The sequence below is a fragment of the Carlito syrichta genome, unplaced genomic scaffold, assembly GCF_000164805.1.
Source record: "Carlito syrichta isolate Samal-C Ts95f unplaced genomic scaffold, Tarsius_syrichta-2.0.1 Scaffold302335, whole genome shotgun sequence".
In the NCBI taxonomy this organism is placed as follows: Eukaryota; Metazoa; Chordata; class Mammalia; order Primates; family Tarsiidae; genus Carlito; species Carlito syrichta.
The window spans coordinates 1-21,601 of NW_007246431.1; the positions used below are offsets into that span (position 1 = coordinate 1).

The window sequence follows — 21,601 nt, forward strand, 5'->3', positions numbered from 1 at the left end:
AGGCTGCGGTGGCTGGGAGCAGCCACTGCACTCCAGTCTGGGTGATAGAGTGAGACTCCAGCTCAAAATAAATAAATAAATAAATAAAAATGTCAGCATGACCAGGAGACTTCCATGGTCAAAAAAATTCAGAGTCACGCTGAAATTGCACGTAGCCTTCAAATTCAGGGTGGGTGAAGAGCTATGAACATTGGATATAAATACTGGAGTGGATTTGTGTTGTTTTTTGTTTTTTGAGTTGTAATCTCACTCTGTCGCCTAGACTGGAGTGCAGTGGCACGCTCCCACCCACTGCAGCCTCGATCTGCTAGGCTCCAGTGATCCTTCTGCCTCAGCCTTCCAAGTAGCTGGAAATACAGGTGCACGCTACCACACCCAGCTAATTTTTGACTTATTGTAGAGACGAGTCTCGCCAAGTTGCCCGGATGAGTCTCAAACCCGCGGGCTCAGGCAATCCACTCACCTCGGCCTTCTAAAGTGCTGGGATTACAGGCTGAGCCACCAAGTCCAGCCTGATTTATGTTGTTTTGAGTGAGTTTTTGGTAATAATGCCAGCCCATCTCCCTGTAACCTGGCTGCAGAAATTAAACTCCCATTTCTCCCAGTTTCTGCCTCTCGTCTTTGATTGACCATGAGGGATAGCAGCCAGTTTGTTAGACTAGGCTAAAACAGTTCCATTCCATCTATTCTACTTTCAAACTCATTTGCCTAAAGCTGTTCATAAAATACTCTTTTGGAGGAAAAAAAAATGTCTGTAGGATTTGGAATAATGTCCCCTTTTTACTTCTGACATTGGTTATTTATACCTTCTCTCTCTTTTTTTTTTTCTGGGTTAATCTTGCCAAGGGCTTACCAATATTATTCTTATTCTTTTCAAAGATACAATTTGTGACTTTTAAGCTTCCCCTCTATTGTCCCCAATAATTAATTTGTGCTCTTATTTATATTCCTCCCTTCTACTTCTTTATGTTTAATTAGCAGTTTTTCTGATTTGAGAGATGTTTTTTCTTTTCTAATATTTGCTTTTATAAAGCAGTGATTCTCAACTTTACCTGCACACTAGAATCACCTAGGGAGCTTTCAAATGCTGTGTCCCACCCAAGAGATTCTGATATGACTGATCCAGGATGTGGCTTGGACATCAAGAGCTCCCCAAGTGATTCTAGGTGCAACTAAGGCTGAGAATCACAGATTTAAAGCTATAACTGCTAAATACTTTACATCCTACAAGTTTTTAATATTTGCTTCATCAATTAATTCAAATTGCTTTACAATTTCTGTTGTGATTAAATGTATATACATTTTTAAAAATGGGCAGCTGCAATGTATGGTTTGAGAAGTAAGGTAAATGGTACTTTTGGGGAAGAGGCACAGAGCTGTGACTGAGGGGAAATACAAGGGGAGCTTCTGATGTACTAGTATTACTATGTCTCTTGTTCTGGGTAGTGGTTACATGGACATGTTCAATTTATAACAATTCACAGGGCTATACCCTTAGGACTTGGGAGTTTTTCTGTAACTTTATATTACAATTCAATATAATTTTTTTTCTTTTTGAGACAGGGGCCTTGCTATGTTATCCAGGCTGGTCTCAAACTCCTGGGCTCAAGTGATCCTCCAGACTCAGTCTCGCAAGCTGCTTAGATTGCAGGTACAAGCCATCACATCCAGTTAGTATAATTCTTTTTAAGTGAGAAAACAGATCCTGTACAAGGAGTGGAAATTGTAATGGCCTTAGCCTTATTATTATTATACTAAAAGCTAGAAGAAATAGCACAATGTCTTCTAAATGCTAATAGAAAATGATTTAAAACCTAGAATTCTGTGGGAGCCTGGCTAGCTCAGTCAATAGATTTTTTTTTTTTGGAGTCTCACTCTGTCGCTCAGGCTGGAGTGCAGGGGCACACTCATGGCCACCCCAGCATTGACCTGCTGGGCTCCGGTGATCCTTTCACCTCAGCCTTCCAAGTAGCTGGAACTACAGGTGTGTGCTACCACTCCCGGCTAATTTTTTGATATGTTGTAGAGACAAGGTCTCACCAAGTTTCCCAGGCTGGCCTCGAAGCCCTGGACTCAGGCAATCCTCTCACCTTGGCCTCCCAAAGTGCTGGGATTACAGGCTTGAGTCACTGTGCCTGGCCGAGCATCAGAATTTTTAAAACCTAGAATTCTATATTCAGACTTTTAGTCAAATTGTGAGGGTAAAATAAAGACATTTTCAGTCAAGAAAGCTCACAGAAAAGTTACCTGCTGGGCACCTTTTTCATAAACTTCCTAGAGAATGTACTTCAGTAAAAGGAGGGAAGACACAGGAAGATGAAGAAAGGAGATCTGAGAAACAGAAACTTCATTACTGGAGGAAGGCAAAAGAAATTCCTAAGGTGGCAGCTGTGTAGCAGGCCTTGAAAACGACTCAGGCACTTGGAGACAGAAGGTTGGAGGATTCTAGGGTGAACATCTTCAAGAGAAACTAAACTAGTGTTTGACTATATAGAGAGATTTCTCAGTTCCATCAGAATACAAATATGAATCAAAGGTAGGTGCATAGAAAACTCAAATAATTAAAAAACCAAAACATGGTAAATATTACATTTAGGATAAAAGCAAAGAAGGATCTCTGCATCCAAAACATAGTTTAATACAGCTGTGAATAGGCATTTTATGACCATTACATAAAAAGGGATCACTGATTTAGCAAAGGATTGTGACACAACTGCATTAAATGAATGGAAGGAAGGGGCTTTTGTATGCTTTTGTGGTATGGGGCAATGTAAGACAGTATATCCTCATCTTCTACAGAAAGACATCAAAAGATAACTGAACCCCAAAAAGTCAAGAATTAGTATAAGCATAGAGAAGTATAAAACAATAAAAACAATTTAAAATGGGGGAAAGTGGGATTGTAAGGTATGAGACGGGTTGTTGCTGCATTCTGTTACTAAAACTGTAGCACTATTTTCACAGAAATGAAATTAACCGAAGAAGAAACTGAAGATGAAAGAGAAAATACCAGAGAACTAAAAAATTACTTTTAGATTTAAAACTCTGGATAATCATCAGAATCACCTCTTGAACAAGAGCAAGCATATGCATATCTCACATCAGTATTTGTTATTAATTTGTTATTAATTAACTGTTGTTTAGCCTAAAATTCTTCCTATAATTAGAGTCAAATTATCTATAACTTGGTACAGGGTACATGCAAAATTGCCCCCTTAAAAGCCAGAAGATACAAGTCAAATGTCTTCATGTTATCAGATTAGACTGAATTTTCATTACTGTAACTGAAATGTAACTTTTCAGGAGTGAATATACAATAAATTTGATCTGTTATGGAAACACAGGATTTTTCTTTTATCTTTTATGAACTGATACTCCATTAACGAATTAAATGCTTAAACTGAAAGAACAGACATAGTTTGTATAAGTGAAATTACCTGAAGAAAGTCACGAAGAACTGTACCAGGTCCATAAAATTGCTGTGCTGGGAGAAGGCAATCTGTGACAGAAAAACAGGTAGTGTGATTATGTAGGTCAAGAAGCAGCACCACTGACTCAGACTTCTCATTTCAAGAGTTAAGCTGAAAACAAAGTTTACATTTTAAAAAAGAAATTAATGAAAATTTTTTCACTTTAGGAAAAGTGCCTCACCCTTTCAGTTTCTTTTCTTGTTTAGTTGCCAAGCACAAAGTATTATTCTGAGGCTTCAGCACAACCTCTTGCAGTCCCCTCTGCGTTTTACATCAGATCTGCCATTCTTTCAGCCTAACCCTGAAGCCCCTTTGCATGCCTTCATAAATGTCCTGATGGCGGCAGGCAAGCCAATTCCCTGCTCCCTCCCAGCTCCTTCGTCCAGATGCAGGGTTCTCCTTGTTTACTTCAAATGCCAGTTCTTCAATCTCCTCAAGAGGGTTAGCTTCATTTGTGCTCTTTATTCTGTCAACATTTATGTACTCAGTGTGTACTCATTTCAAGATATATTATATTAAAAAAAAATCGTGTCTTAAGTTTTACTACATTGAATACCATCTGTCATTAGGTCATCAGTTGGAACTTAGTTTTATTATACTTAATAATAGTCTGTATACCAAGAATATAAAAAACTCTAATGTATTCTCATCAAACCTAAGACACCATTGACTGAAAGAACCATTATTTTGTGTACTATTAAGAAAAAACGCCGGGCTCGGTGGCTCAGCCTGTAATCCCGTGCTTTGGGAGGCTGAGGTGAGTGGACTGCCTGAGCCTGATGGTTCGAGACCCGCCCAGGCAACTTGACGAGACCTCATCTCTACAATAAATCAAAAAATTAGCTGGGTGTGGTAGCGCGCGCCTGTAGTTTCAGCTATTTGGAAGACTGAGGCGGAAGGATCGCCGGAGCCCAGCAGATCGAGGCTGCGATGGCCGGGAGCGGCCACTGCACTCCAGTCTGGGTGACAGTGAGACTCCAACTCAAAAAAAAAAAAAAAGGAAAAAACACAGCCAATTAAACTATGATATAATGTTTTTAAAATTATTGACTGTAAGATATCATGATTTCAGAGCTATTAGAATATGAAAAAATATGTACCTCAGAATTGATTAAATATAATAATTGTGTCTTCTTTTTTGAGTTGGAGTCTCAGTCTGTCACCCAGGCTGGAGTGCAGTGGCATACTCACAGTCACTGCAGCCTGGACCTGCTGTGCTCAGGCGATTCTTCTACTTCAGCCCTTTCAAGTAGCTGGTACTACAGGTGTGTGATACCATGTCCAGCTAATCTTTTTTATTTATTGTAGAGACGAGGTCTCACCAAGTTGCCCAGGCTGATTTCAAACCCCTGGGCTCAGGCAATCCTCTCGCCTCCACCTCCCAAAGTGTTGGGATTACAGGAGTAAGCCACTACACCTGGCACATAAAAGCTTGTTAATAAAGTTGGGGAAGGACAGTTATATTAGCAAGGGAATGAAGATTCCTTTCATTCCCTCTTGGGGAATGAAGATTCCTTTCATTCCCTCTTGGGGAATGAAGATTCTAAATTACAACACATAAAGAGGGAGAAGGAAACAGATTAACGGCCACCCCAGCTCTGTTTAGACTTTAATCCTTTAAACATTAGTGTATCCTCAGTGTTATATTTAAATCAATCCATGAAACATTTTACTCAATGCTGGATGCTCACAGCACCTAGGTGGTGACCATGTGCCCTGTGCCATGCAACTCTCATATCGGAGCAATCCCCACGCCATCCCATGCTGGATCCCAACCATCAGCCGGATGCTGAACCACATCACATTCACGTCCAATGTATAACCATAAAGAACCTTCGTAAACTAACTGCCAGTGTGGCGGGTACCCAAGACTCTATGTTGAATCTTTATCATCATAAGTCTCTACAATTCCAAGGCTGTGTAGGGAAGCAAAGTCATAACATAAACATGCTTATGAACATCTAGTCCTGCTTAACAGCCCACCTGCCTATGTCAGTTTTTTTGTTAAGCTTTGATAAGGAGATGAACCTACTGTTCAAACTGAGCACTTGAGCATGAAGGAGGGTGCTATTAAAAATTACACTGGGTGGCCAGGCACGGTGGCTCAAGTTTATAATCCCAGCACTTGGGAGGCTGAGGCGAGAGTACTGCCTGAGCCCACAGGTTTGAGACCAGCCTGGGCTACATGGTGATACCACGTCTCTACAGTAAAAAACCAACAACAAAAAATTACCCAGTGTAAAAAGCATAAATTGGGCTGTCCTTACTCACAGACCATCAGACAATACAAACCATCTGTAAAGTCAATCTTGCAAAAAGACAAGATTTTTGTGAAATCCTATTGAAAGTCTGTTGGAGAACTGCTCACACAAAACCGCTGACAAAGAAAGTTGTGGCAGATCTGGCCCTTCAGCTATCAGTTGAGGAGGGGAAGTGCTTCATAATACTCTCAAGAGGATTAAGAGAGGACCCTCGGGAAACTGAGGAGGCCTCTGATTACTGCTCTTTATTTATTTATTTATTTTTTTGAGTTGGAGTCTCACTCTGTTGCCCAGACTGGAGTGCAGTGGCCATTCCCGGCCACCGCAGCCTCGACCTGCTGGGCTCCGGCGATCCTTCCGCCTCAGCCTTCCAAGTAGCCAGAATTACAGGCATGCACTACTACGCCCGGCTAATTTTTTGATTTATTGTAGAGATGAGGTCTCACCTCCTGCTGTGAAGTCATGCCTGAAGTGAAGGATTCACACAATGAGGCTGTTACACCTCTGGGCACCATCTGTTCAACTGAAGCAACCTCCGGTGCCTTACCTTGCTCTATTTAATTCATAGCCCATATCTGTTATTTATTTATGGAAAATAAGATTTGACTGACACATAATAGGTGCTTAGTAAATATTTGCTAAATAAATACATATGATAATTGGAAAAATAATGACCTCTCTTTCTCCCAAAACTCAGTAAGACCTCACTGACTTTTCTTTCTTTAAAGAACTGGCTCAGCCGGGCTCAGTGGCTCAGCCTGCAATCCCGCGCCTTTGGGAGGCTAAGGTGAGTGGATTGCCTGAGCCCGTGGGTTCGAGATCCGCCTGGGCAGGTGAGACCTCATCTCTAAAATAAATAAAAAAATCAGCCGGGCGTGGTAGTGCGCGCCTGTAATTCCGGCTACTCGGAAGGCTGAGGCAGAAGGATCGCCGGAGCCCAGCAGATCGAGGCTGCGGTGGCCGGGAGCGGCCACTGCACTCCAGTCTGGGCGATAGAGTGAGACTCCAACTCAAAAAAAAAAAAAAAAAAGAACTGGCTCATGTAGCAGAACCACACCTGCTTCATGGTTGCAACCATAATTTAAATTTTGTAACTCTAAAATTAAAATATTTTCCATACTTTTTGTTTCATTTTTGAAGATACTATCCCATCAAATTTTCTTTCATGATTTACTATGAAAATGATGAAATGGATTTGGGGACCTTTCTGATAATGAAGGTAATGAGGACTATTTGATACGACGAAGAAAATCTAATTATAATTTTAAAAAAACTCAGAATGCCATTATTTTCTCCTTACAAACAGTAGATAACACACTCCACACTCTAATAAACCTAAAACTCATGTCCCCTACATTTCTACAACCTCATTCCAACTCAGCTTTCTGCTTGGTCAAGGTGTGTCTGTCCCAGGGCCCTCAAGATATGTTCATCAATTCTGAACAACCTGAACTCAGGAGCTTAGACTGGCCCCGGGTTTTGGGCAGGATGCTGTGGGCTTGTACTTCCTCAAGCACTGATTTTGTGCATTAGCTAAACAACTGTTTTCAAATCACTGCACAACTGTATCTGCTACCAGACAGTCATCAGAGAGCCTCCCTGTCTGTCCACACTGGGGGTTCTTCTGTCATTCATGGCTCAGCATGTACCTCTCTTCTTCATTCAGCTGCCCTCAGCCCCGCTGGGAATTAGATCACTTTCTTTTCCACTCTCTCTGCACTTGAGTCACTTCCATTTCAGGACACGTGACAATCATGTTCTACCCTATACTATGGCTAGAGGATTCTTGTATTCTTCTATGAAGATATCAATTTCTGATTTTTTATATATTTTATTTTATGTTTTGGAAACAAGGTCTCCTCTGTCACACCCAGGCTGAAGTGCAGTGGTGCAATCATAGCTCACCGCAGCCTCAAACCCCTGGTCTCATGTGATCCTCCTGCATCAGTGTTCCAAGTAGCTGGTGCTACAGCTGCATGCCATCATGTCCAGCTCATTTTAAAATTTTTTATAGAGACAAGGTTTCACTATGTTGCCCAGGTTGGTCTTAACGCCTGGCCTCAAATGATTCTGCTATCTTGGTTTCCCAGCTCTGGGATTACAGGTGTGAGCCACCACACCTGGCCCTAACTTTTAAATATCGTAGTAGGAGAATGAAAGAAAAGATAATTACCTGTCTCCCACATAGGAGCAGATACACCTTTATATTCCAAAAACTATGTCATGGTTCTCAAACTGTGGAAATCTTCCAACAAAGTCAGAATCCCAGGTCCTATCCCTACTCCTGTATCTTTAAGCTCCCCGGTGATTCTGATGCTAGGGTCCTTAGGCCACACTTCATGAAACTCTGAAATAAGAAATTATTAAAAAAAACTCCTTGAACAATTGCTTTAGTGTTTCTGGAACTGCACTGAAAAAAATTCTCTTTACTTGGAAGGCTAAAGCCTCATGTGAAATTAACTTGGATCTTCCTGGGGAGTAGGGAGAGTGGTGAGGAAGGATAAGGATAGAGGAAGAGAGGACAGTGCTTTGAAACAAAAGGAGATGCATGGCCCAAACTTGGAGACTGGAAAAGGAGGCAATCGGGAGGTTATCTAACATTTGAAAGTGCCTGGTAAATAGGGGTGTGTCTGTATGGTGGGCCAAGGCAGTCATCAGTGAATGAAGATTAGACTAGAGGCCTTCTCAGATCTCAGAGCTCAGTCAAGTCCTGAGATTCCTTGTGTCTCAAAGAGAAGGAATGGGTCTCTGTGAAAATAGGCTGGGAATGAATTTCTCACCAACCATGGTGGGTAGAGTCTGAGCCCAAGTTTACTACAAAAATAAGGAAACATGGCATTTCTTATACTCAAATACTACAGAACAAATGCTTTCTTTAAAAAAAAATTATATTTTTACATCTATTACATGCCATTCACAAAACAGGTACCCAAAAGCTTGAATGAGTGAATACTGAATGACTAGTGAAAGAGCACTGATCAATACAGAAGAAAGGACCTCTAACTTGCCTTTACCTTCTTCACCAAAAACTTCATCGTTACAAGCAGGCAAGACAGGGAGAGGATGGGAAAGGACAGCTGGGCATGCTGTAAGGGGAAACCTTCCAGCTTCGAGCCAGCACACATCAGGCTCTGAGAAAACCCAAGGTATGTCTGCACCTGGCAGAATCTCTACAGGCTGCTCCCATCATTCCCCAGGACCAGGAGCTCCACCAAGGCTGGAAGCCTACTCCAGAAGAGGATGCATCTGCTCCTCGACTCTCTCTGAGGGTAGGCTCTGCCATGCTGAAGATCTCATGAGTGTCGACCCACTGCTTCAGAACCAGAGAGTGCCTAAGTGGCCATGGCTGCCATGAGGCAGCCTGGTCTGACAATGCCAATCTTTCCACATAGTTCTAGACACTGCAAGGCTGAAAGTCAGAAGAGGACTGATTCCTCCCATAAGAGCTTAGGCCTGTCTGCCAACAGCCTTTCCACTCAGGTCTCAACTTTGCCAAGAATGGAAGATTCTAGGTGTACTGGCTGAGTAAATGCTAATCTGGATCGAGTGCTGCCACCTCCTTGAATTTTGCTGTGACACAAAACAACTTTGTTTTTTTAATTTTTATTTATTTATTATTTTTGAGTTAGAGTCTCACTCCATTGCCCAGACTGGAGTGCAGTGGCACGCTCCTGGTCACCGCAGCCTCGACCTGCTGGGCTCCAGCGATCCTTCTGCCTCAGTCTTCCAAGTAGCTGGAACTACAGGCGTGCGCTACCACGCCCGGCTAATTTGTGATTTATTGTAGAGATGAGGTCTCGCCAAGTTGCCCGGGTGGGTCTCGAACCTGCGGGCTCAGGCAATCGACTCACCTCGGCTTCCCAAAGTGCTGGGATTACAGGCTGAGCCACTGAGCCTGGCCAACTTTCTTTTTTTTAAAAACCGAAGTTCTATATGGAACTTTACGTTAAGACCACAGCCCTGGACTGGATCCCAGTGTCCATCACCTGGCCTCACATACCACCTATCTAATGTCGGTTTGCACTAGCACAGAAACTATATACCCAAGCTCTGGTCAGAGCTTGAAGGCCAGTTAATACCACTGAGCCACTCACTCTGGCCATGCAAACTAACACTCACCATCTGTCCATTCTGGCCTCCTACCTCAATACTGCTCTGTGCTTTCTTTCCCAAACTTTCTTCTAGCCATTCCTTTTCACCACTCTCCACAATTCCTATCCCATTTTATTACATTTATTAAGAATATAGAAATTATTAGAAAACCGTATACTTGGTTGAAATATCAAGAAGTACCAAAAGGTGAATCATGAAATGGTGCGTGCTCCTCCTGCCTCTCCTCTGTTGGAGGCTTCTCTCAGAGGCCCCCACCTTTACCTAGGTTGCTTTTCAGTTCTTTTGGGAGTTGCCTTTTTATCACGAATGTTTTTATTGTTATTTCTTGATCTAACCACATTAGGCGTCACTTTACTGGAACAGAAGGTAATTTAGGCTATCAGCTCCTCCCCTCCTTCCAGAAGAGTTATAATTACTGCTCTTAGTGACTCTGTTAGTTCCCATGTTGTTATCCTGAGGGTGACGGTGATGGAGAGATGCCAACATGGACAAGAAATGGATATAGCACCCTGGGATATGGGGAGAGGATATGCCTATTACAGTTGCAGGAGCAGGAGCAATGTAGCTATGGCCCACTGGCTGTAGCTTCCCTGACGACACTGAAATACAAAGTATGGTCCAGTCCCAAAGGGAGGAGTCCTCCGAATGCATCTCTGCTGGGGAGGCTTCCCAGTAGGTTCACTGGGAAGCCCCTCTGCCATTCTCACCAGGGTGAGTGGGCTGGGCTGAGCACAGGAAGTTTTGCCTAGTCCCAACGATTCTAGAGACTACCCACCTGTGGCCAATAGCTGGTAATACCCCAGACTGATGCTGTGTGCTTCCGGTAAAGGAGAACAGAAGTTTAACTCCAGGGTGCACTGAGCTGCTGCTGCCTACACTGCAGGCCCAGCAGAGGTACAGTCCTACAGCCATCTTTAGGAGGTGAAATACATACTCAGACTTTTATTTCTTGTTCTGTTATCTGAATTATCTTTTTTCAGTTTTTCATTATGGAAAAATTTAAACTTCTTAAACAGTAGAGAGAACAGTATAACGAACCTCATGTGCGCCTCATCCAAATTTAGTCATTATCAGCTCACACCAATCTTGTTCCATCTGTACTTCATTCACTTTTCCTACAAACATATTATTTTGAAGCAAATCCCAGACTTCTATCATCTCATTCTTTTTTTAATTTTAATTTTAATTTTAATTTTTATTCAGGGTCTCACTCTGTCGCCTAGGCTGGAGTGTGGTGGCAAGATCACAGCTCACCGCAGCCTCCCAAGTAGCTGAGACCATAGATTGATACCATCACACTTGGCTAATTTATCATTTCATTTTAACTATTTCAATTTTGACAGTATTTTTAACTACCCTCTTTGTAATACTTGGCTTTTTGTGTCCTCATCCCTCCCTCTTCTTCTACCTTCCAACTATTTGGACAAAATTCCAACCAAGAATAATTCAATCCTCTAATACCACACCATGCAGACCGTAAAAATAAATCTTGGTCTTCTAACCTTAGTTGGCCCATAGTACTGGTGAGGAACTGTTCTGATAATATCAGAAAAAGCTGCCCACACCTTATAAATGTTATAAAAATTGCAAAAAACCCCTACAACTATAAACCCATCCAACATACATTTATGGGGTTATCTTCAACTGACACTACACGTGGCACTGAGGATACTGAAATACAAAGTATGGTCCTTGCTCTTAAGCACACTTTGTGAAACACAGACCAGTACAAGGCTTTGGAGGCACAGATGAGCAAAGGAAGTTGCTATGGGATGTGTGTCACCAGACAGACCCTTCCCTGGATTTCTTCACAAGTATTCCACTGGACTTCCTGTCTTAGGCCTGGCTCCTTCCAATTCATACACCCAATTCATCTTCCCAGAGGAATCTTTCTAAAACATGTAACTTTGGTTATGTCTCAGTTTGAACCATCTCAATGACTTCCAGTGGTTTCCAGGTGCCAGTTCACATGCCTCATCTGAAATCCCGAGCCTCTTCATGATAGTCCTGCCTAGCCCTCCAGCTTCTTGCTAATAAGCACCATCACTCAGTTCTGCTGAAATCCTGGCAGCTCCTGAATGTAACTTGTCATTCCCCTTCCCCATCACAAATACCCCTACTCTCCTGCCACAGGCTCCTTAGGACTCAGCTCTGGTGTGGCCTCTCCTTACTTGGACTCAGCTGAGACAGGGCACGCACCTGCCCTCTCATGGTTTCCAGGAATGCATGGGCACACCTTTGACACCTAGCATCTGATAGAGGTGCCTGCTGTCCACTCCTGGCTGCAGCTCTGGGTCAGAATGTCTGCTGAGTAAGTGGATTTTTTTTTTTTTTTTTTGAATCGTGGTCTCACTGCTGCCCAGGTTGGAGTGCAGTGGCATGCTTGTGGCCACTGCAGACTCGACCTGCTGGGCTCCGGCGATCCTTCTGCCTCAGCCTTCCAAGTAGCTGGAACTACAGGTGCGCGCTACCACGCCCGGCTGATTTTTTGATTTATTGCAGAGATGAGGTCTCGCCAAGTTGCCCAGGCGGGTCTCGAACCCGCGGGCTCAGGTAATCCACTCACCTCAGCCTCCCAAAGCACGGGTTTACAGGCTGAGCCACTGAGCCTGGCTTGCTCAAGATTTACTCATCCAGTCATAGGTGGTATTCCCAGATGGTGTGGACAAAATTGTCTAGGGAGAAAGAGACCAGATGAATAAAACCTAAGTCAACAATGGCATTAAAGAGCTGAGAAGAAACAGCCAAACCTACAACTGAAAAAAGGAGAGGTGACTACCAAGGAGAAAGAATAACACATTTTTCTTTGTGATGAAAACCACAAGGCAGCACAAGAAATTTAAATGTAGTCCGAAACAAAGAAAGACGTATACTTTAAGCACAGTTTAGTTCTAAATGTATTTCATTACTTTGTAGTTCTCAAACAAATATCCGACAGGTATGAATATACATTATTATTATTATATAATAAACATTAAAAGTATACCTGGCATTACTTATAATAGCCAAAGAGTGAAAACAACCCAAGTATGTATCCATCAACAGATGGATGGATAAACAAAATATGGCATGTACACACAAGGGAATATTATTCAGCTATAACAAGGAAAGAAGTACTGAAACATAATAAATATGAATGAATCTTGAAAACATTGAGCTTATGAAAGAAGTCAGTAATAATGAACCATATATTATGTGATTCAATTTATATACAATGTCCATAACAGGCAAATCCATAGAGATAGGAAGTATAGACTGGTGGTTGCCAGGGGAGGGAGGACTGGGAAGTGACTGCTAATGGGCTTCTTTTTGGGTGATAAAAAGATTCTAAAATTGATTGTGATGATAGATATACAATTTGAATATACTAAAAACACTGAATTGTGCACTTTACTTTTTTTTTTTGAGTTGGAGTCTCACTCCATAGCCTAGACTGGAGTGCAGTGGCTGCTCCTGGCCACCGCAGCCTCGACCTGCTGGGCTCCGCGATCCTTTTGCCTCAGCCTTCCAAGTAGCTGGAACTATAGGTATGCGCTACCTCGCCTGGCTAATTTTTGATTTATTGTAGAGATGAGGGCTCACCAAGTTGCCCGGGTGGGTCTCGAACCTGTGGGCTCAGGCAATCCACTCACCTCGGCCTCCCAAGGCGCTGAGATTACAGGCTGAGCTACTGAGCCTGGCCAATTGTGCACTTTAAATGGGTGAACTATATGGTATGTGAATTATATCTCAATAAAGCTGTTACTAAAAAAAAGCCTATCCAAGTGAACAGTTTCACACATCCCTTGCTCAGTACAGCAACCCTGTTAGTACCCATAAACATAACTCTAAAATCTAAATGAATGCCCAGTTCTCAATACAAATTCTGTGTTGCCTTGTGAACACTGGCGTCTTACATAAAATAGCAGATGAAATACCCAGCAAGGAGAAGGCTTCAATATTAGTTCCACATTACAATAACACCCTCTGTTACAGAGTCAGTAACAAGCCAGAAACCCAGCCTCACCACCCACCTTCCCACCGCACACACATGTCTGTCCCTCCACGTTCTAGCTTGAATACCCACCAAACTACAGGCATGATTGAAGCCAGCTGAGCCCCTGCTTACTGGGGAGAACAATTAGGACAGCTTTTAGAAAGCAGGCCAGGGGGAAGGGTGCTCACCCACAGAAACAAATGATCAGAAAACAGGCACAACTGGCCCTAACACACCCACCACCCTCCTACACACAGGTCTTTTCAGTCTGGGCGTTTTGTTTGTTTTGTTTTTTAACCTGAATCTACAAAGATTTTTATAGTTAGTTTCAAATTCCCTCAGTTAGCAGTTATAGGTTTTTTGATCTGTTTCTAATTAGGGAAAAGAATCCTAGGATCGGTTCAGACTAAAGGAACTTGAGTTTAGCATTACCATTTTTAAAGCACCAATGCTTACATGAATTTCCGAGTAGAGAATTAGATTTCCTCAGTTACTCTGCTTTAAAAAATGAGAATCAAAGGTAAAAAAGCTTTGCCAGCTTTGAAAGCCATACTGAAATTTCACTGAATGGCCTACACGGCACCATTTACACATTTCCCTACATTCTTTCTTAAATAAGTCCCTCTATTTTTACTGAATTTGCACAGTTACTAAATGTGTGTGTGTATGTTTGTTTAAGAGCCATACTACACCTAGAAAGGCTAAGGCCCTGGGGGAAAAAGAGCAATAAAGAAACGTGCAGCCCTTTTGTTGAGAACATGATGCATCTACCCAGCAAGGCGCCAGCTCAGCCCTCCACATAGTGCACAGCCAGATACATGCCCAGGGCAGAGAAACCCAGTGTTGATGGGCTCTCCACTGAGAACACACAATGACACTGGCCTAGTCGCACTGTTTGTGAATACTGCAGTAAAAAGCAAAAAAGACACATTTCCAACAGAACTTACCTGCTTTTTCAAGGAAAGCTTGGCAAACTAAATGGTGAGCATGCCATCGTTTATTTTCACAAGTGCTCCTGAATGCAGCTTTCATAAGTGGATCTTACTCAAGTGAGTGATCCAGCCCAGGTAAGGAGCCCCCAAAAATCAGGAAGAAAATCAACATCTCTTTGATTCTTAAACTTATTACTTCTTAACTAAGTATGAGGAAGAGCTCCCTCTAGAAGGAAAGCTCGAAACCATTTCAGTGACTCTCAGAGGGTGGAGCAACAGGGCACTGGAGGAAAAAAACAAGAACTCGGCTTTGGCAACAGCATGGCTATCTCTAGCACAAAAGCCTGCTTATATGCACAGAACCCTCCTTCCAACTAGGAAAAACATCAGCAGTATAAGTTGAGATTTTCACTACGAATCTTACAAATAATAATCATTTTTCAGTCATAAGCAACGAAGCTTGGCATTGAATTAGATTCAGAATATGATGATGTTTGTTAATACAAAAACAATCAACTTAAAATAAGCAAAAAAATTTTATTTACTAGAACCCAAATCAAGCATTTTACATAAAAATAATCTAACAAGTGTATATGATCTGTGACTTGATAGTATCAGGAGATGTTACCAAACTGAAATTGTACTGACTGGAGCCTAGAACTCAACCCTCACATCAGAGAAACATTTTCATAGGTGTGTAGTGATATCTCATTATAGTTTTAATTTGCTTCTCTCTAAGGGCTATTGATGCTCAACATCTTTTTATATGGTTAACTGTCGTATGTATATCCTCTTTTTAAAATTAAATGGACAAGTGACTGTATATCCTCTTTGGTGAAATGTCTCTGTGTCTTTTGTTCATTTTCTAATTGAATTGTTTCTTTACTACTGAGTTTTGAGAGCTCTTATATTCTAGATACAAGTTCTTTGTCAGATACAGGGTTTGTAAATACTTTCTCCCAGTACATAGCTTGTCTTTTCATCCTCTTAACAAGGTTTTTTTTACACAGCAAAAACTTTTGTTTTTTTGTGGTCCAATTTCGCAAGTTTTCCTTTAACGGACCATGTTTTTGGTATCAATTCTCAAAAACTTTTTGCTTAGCCCTAAGACACAAATATTTTTCTCTAAAAGTTTTACATTTAAATTTGTAATCAGGCCGGGCTCAGTGGCTCAGCCTGTAATCACAGCGCTTTGGGAGGCCAAGGCGAGTGGATTGCCTGAGCTCATGGGTTTGAGAGACAAACTTGGTGAGACCTCATCTCTACAATAAAATAAAAAAATTAGCTGGGCGTGGTAGCACGTGCCTGTAGTTCTGGCTACTTGGAAGGCTGAGGCTGAAGGATCGCTGGAGCCCAGCAGGTTGACGTTGGGGTGGCCGTGAGCATGCCACTGCAATCCAGCCTGGGTGACAGAGTGAGACTCCAATTCAAAAAAAAAAAAAATCTGTAATCAATATTGAGTTACTTTTTGTTTAAGATGTGAGGTTTAGGACGAAGTTCACCTATTTGCCTATTGTCTCAGTGCCCTAGAACTATTTGTTGAAAACGCTATCATTCCTCCATTCAATTGCCTTTGTAGCTTTGTCAAAAATCAGACAGACATATTTATGTGGCTCTATTTCTGGGTTCTATAGATCAACCTATCCCACTGACCTATGAGTCTATCCCTCCACCAATAACCACAATGTCTTGATTACTGTACCTAAATAGTAAGACAACATTGATTCTTTCCATCTTATTCCATTTATTCAAAATTGCTATAGCTATTCTAGAACCTTCCAAAATAAAAATTTTAGAATAAACTTGTCTGTATCTACGAAAACATCTTGCTGTGAGTTTTAAAAACTTTTTTATTGTGGTAAGATATATATTACATAAAAGTTACCATTTTAAATGATTTTTAAGTATACAATTCAGTGGCAATAATTCACAATGTTGTGCAATCATCATCACTATCTCTTTCCAAAGTTTTTTCATCACCTCAAACAGAAACTGTAATAACTGCAAAACATTAACTCCCAATTTCCTGCTCTCCCCAGTCACTGGGAATTTCTAATCAACTTTCTGTTTCTATGAATCTGTGTAGTCTACATATGTCATGTAAATGGAATCAAACAATATTAATTCTTTTGTAACCAGCATATTTCACTTATCAAAATGTTTTCAAAGTTCACTTGTGGCATATATCAAAAATTAATTCCTTTTTAAGGGCAAATATTTAATTGTACATATAAACCACATTTTGTTTATCCATTTATGCCTTGATAGATATTTGAACTGTTCCCACCTTTTGGCTATTGTGAATAATGCTGCTATCAATACTGGAATACAAAAAAGGGTTATATTAATATGAGCACACATGCTACAAAGATTAGAAAAGAGGACAGTTAGAACAAGTTGATATCAATACATTTGATTAGAGCAATTAGGCAATAGAAAGAAATAAAGGGGATCCAAATTGGAAGGAGGGAATCAAACTGTTCCTGTATGCAGATGGTATCTTAGTTATAGAAACCCCTAAAAGTTACACCAAAAAACTCTTAAGACTGATAAACTAATTCAGTAAAGCTGCAGAATACAAAATCAACATACAAAAATCAGAAATGGTTCTATACACCAACTGTGAATAGCAGAAAAACAAAATCAAGAAAACAATCCTATTCACAGTACATATTTAAAAACCTAGGACTAAATGTAAACGGAGGAGGTAAAAGATCTCAGCAAGGACAACTATAAAACACTGATGAAAGAAACTGAAGAGGCCACAAAAAAACCCATGTTATGGACTGAAAGAATATTGTGAAAATTATCATACTACCAAAAGCAATCTACAGATTCAGTACAATCCCTATAAAAATACCAATAACATTCTTTACAGAAATAGAAAAACAATCCTAAAACTCATTTGGAACCACAAAAGACCCCAAATAGCAATTCTGAGCAAAAAGAGCAAAGCTGTATACTTAACCCTGAACTGTACCCCACATCTTTATTTAAAAAAAAAAAGAGAGAGAGCAAAGCTAAAGGCTTCACATTACCTGACTTTAAAATACTACAGAGCTATGGTAACCAAAGCAGCATGATACTGGCATAAAAACAGACACATACAGATCAATGAAACAGAATAGAGAACCCGAAAATAAATCCACATATTTACAGCTAACTGATTTTCGACAAAGGCAACAAGAACATTCAGTGGGGAAAGGACATCTCTTCAATAAATGGTGCTGGGAAAACTGTATATCCATACGCAGAAAAATGAAATTAGACCCCATCTCACCATATTAAAAAATCAAATCAAAATGGATTAAAGACTTAAATGTAAGACCTAAAACCATGAAACTACTAGAAGAAAACATTGGGAAAATGCTTCTGGACATTGATATGGGCAAATATTGTTTTGGTAAGACCCCAAAAGCACAGGCAACAAAAGCAAAAGTAGATGTATGATATTACATCAAGCTAAAATGCTTCTGCACAGTAAAGGAAACAAAGAAGAGAGTGAAGAGACAATATACAGAATGGGAGAAAATGCTTACAAACTATCCATCTGACAAGGGATTAATAGCCAGAATTTATCAGGAACTCAACTCAATAGCAAAAAAACCCAAAACAACAACAACAACCAAAAAAAATCTGATTAAAATGGGTAAGTAATCTGAATAGACATTTCTCAAAAGAAGACATACAAATGGCCAACAGATATATGAAAAAATGTACAACATCATGAATTATCAGGGAAATGCAAATTAAAATCACAATGAGATATCATCTCACCCCAGTTAAAATGGGTATTATAAAAAAAACAGAAAATAACTGATGCTGACAAGGATTCAGAGAAAGGGGCACACTAGTATGCTATCGTAGGAGTGTAAATTTCCATACTCACTATGGAAAACAGTATGGAGGTTCCTCATAAAACCAAAAATAGCTCCACCTTATGATTTAGGAATTTCAAAGCTGGGTATATATCCAAAGGAAAGGAAATCAGTATATTAAAGAGATAACTGTATGCTCATGTCCACTGTATATATTACACAATGGAATATTATTCAACCATAAAAAAAGAATAAAATCTTATCACTTGTGGTAACATAGATGGAGCTGGAGGTCATTAAGGCAAGTGAAATAAGCTAGGTACAGAAAGACAACACATGTTCTCAACTCATATATGGAAGTTTTTGTAGCAATTCCAAAGCTGGGTATATATCCAAAGGAAAGGAAACCAGTATATTGAAGAGATAACTGTATGCTCATGACCACTGTAGCACTATTCACGATAATGAAGATATTAAATCAATCCATCAACAGAAGAATGAATAAAGAAAATATGGTATATATTACACAATGGAATATTATTCAACCATAAAAAAGAATAAAATCTTATCATTTGCAGTAATAAAAATACAGTCAGATGGAAGAAATAAGTTCTAGTGTTTAGCAGCAGAGTAGGGTGACTATAGTTAACAATAATTTTTATTATATATTTCAAAATAGCTAGAATGTTCCCAACACAAGGAAATGATAAATGTTTGAGGTGATACATATCCTAAGTACCCTGATTTGATCATTATACACTGTATGCATGAATCAAAATATCACATGTATCATATAAATATGTCCAATTATTATGTATCAATAACATTTAAAAACACATTATATATCAATATCTAGAAAAAATGATCAAACATTAAAAAACATAATATGTTAATATCTAGAAAAAATTATCAAAGTGACTCAAATAGAAAAAAGAAATCCAAAATATCCTATAACTATTAATGAAGCTGAATCAGTAGCTAAAAAAAAAATCTCTACAAATAAAACACCAGAATCAAATGATTTTTTTTTTTTTTTTTGAGTTGGAGTTCACCCTGTCACCCAGACTGGAGTGCAGTGGCTGCTGCCGGCCACCGCAGCCTCAACCTGCTGGGCTCTGGCAATGTTTCCGCCTCAGCCTTCCAAGTAGCTAGAACTACAGGCGCGCACTACCACGCTCTGCTGATTTTTGATTTATTGTAGAGATGAAGTCTCGCCAAGTTGCCCAGGTGGATCTTGAACCCGCGGGCTCAGGCAATCCACTCACCTCAGCCTCCCAAAGGTGCGGGATTACAGGCTGAGCCACCGAGCCCGGCTAGAATCAAATGATTTTACAGAAGTGAGTTAGCAAGTACTTGAGGTTCAGATAATTCTAATCTTACCTCTCCTACAGAGGTGAGAGAGAAAACTCCTCAAATTGTAATTATTAAAGGTTAATTTAACCCTGATATCAAAACCATAACAAAGACAAGAAAGGAAAATTATTGGACATCCTTACTCAAGGAAATATACAAAATTCGGATCAAAATATTACCAACTGAATCTAATAATGCATAAAGTAAGGAAATGGTGCATGATGCCCAAGATGGCTTTATCCCAGGAATGCAACTGATATCCACATCCTGGCTTGTCCAACAGGGTGAATGGTGGTGCCACTCACTAACAAAGGAAACAGGGGAGTTTGAGCTAACATAGTGAGAACTATGCACTGAGAGTAGAAAGCTTGTAAACACCCAGGCAGAGACGTCCAGGCAGCAACCAAGAATGCTGGTCTGGAGACAGAGCACTGAGAATCACCAGCACAGACATGGTACCTCAAGTCCTACATACAGGAAACCGTGGAGTGCAAAAGAGGACCAGGCCTGGATTCCAAACAAACCCAGTGCTTAAGGACTTCCTAGTAAGACCTGCCAGAGAATGAGGGAAAGAAAACCCAGGAAGGCAAGAAAGACAGTGACTCAAAAGTCAAGCAGTGAGAAGACGGGGACTGAAGAATGCAGTCACTGGAGTTCACTGAGGCAGATATGGTGAGGAGAGAAGACAGACTGTTGAGAGCGAATGCGTAACAAGATAAAATGTAACAGGAATAGGGCATGTGGCCAGTGCTTAGAAGACTGGCTGAGGAGAGAAGCTGCGTGTATGCGTGAGCAAAGGGAGAAGCCAATTCAAGAATTAACAAATCTGTAGACCAAGGAGGCAGAAAAAGGAGAGAGGGTAACGAAGAAAAGGACAACACAGTTCTTGTCCTCCACATTCCAAAAAGAAAGACCGTTCTTTTCTAGTTACAGTCCCAAGGCATCCTAATTGATTATGCTTCTGAAAGTTGGCAAATGGAAACAGTACTAGTCCAGTGACCATGCTGGATGGCTAAAGGTGAGCCACTCCCAGAAAGCCCGTCCTAACCTCCACATTCACCTACAATGAAGAAGGCAAGAAGCAGGAAGTATTGAGGCAAGGCCCCAAAGGACATGAGTAATTTTTTTTTTTTGGGTTGGAGTCTCACTCTGTCGCCTAGACTGGAGTGCAGTGGTCGCTCCTGGTCACCGCAGCCTCGACCTGCTGGGCTCTGGCGATCCTTCTGCCTCAGCCTTGCAAGTAGCTGGAATTACAGGCATGTGCTACCATGCCCAGCTGATTTTTTTATTTATTGTAGAGATGAGGTCTCGCTGCCCAGGTGGGTCTTGAACCCGCGGGCTCAGGCAATCCACTCACCTCAGCCTCCCAAAGGTGCGGGATTACAGGCTGAGCCACCGAGCCCGGCTGATATGAGTATTAAAAGCTCAAATGGGGCCACGGGTTTTGGACAAGACAGTATACTGGCCACTGGGAACACAGGAAAGGAGCAAGCTGACAACAAGAGCCTTGGCCCCTTACATCTGTCCTTTTGGGTCACATGCACAGAGAATCTGAGACTTGAAGAAGCTGCATGATTTGTATAGGAGCCAGGAATTCAACCACGTCTGTCTGACTACAAGGCATATGCTCTTCAGCATGATCTCACACTGCCACCATTATACCTCATCTACCTTCCTT

At 40.9% G+C, this 21,601-nt stretch overlaps 1 protein-coding gene across 1 annotated transcript in view; it reads right to left on the reverse strand.

Annotated features, from left to right (window-relative positions):
* Window positions 1–3,433: 3,433 nt before the first annotated feature.
* LOC103258716 (attractin) overlaps window positions 3,434–21,601 on the reverse strand; it is a 132,173-nt gene continuing 114,005 nt past the window's right edge. Inside the window, exon 25 of the mRNA XM_008056380.2 lies at window positions 3,434–3,499. Within this exon, the coding sequence (XP_008054571.2) occupies window positions 3,434–3,499 (66 nt within the window). The remainder of the gene's footprint in view (window positions 3,500–21,601) is intronic.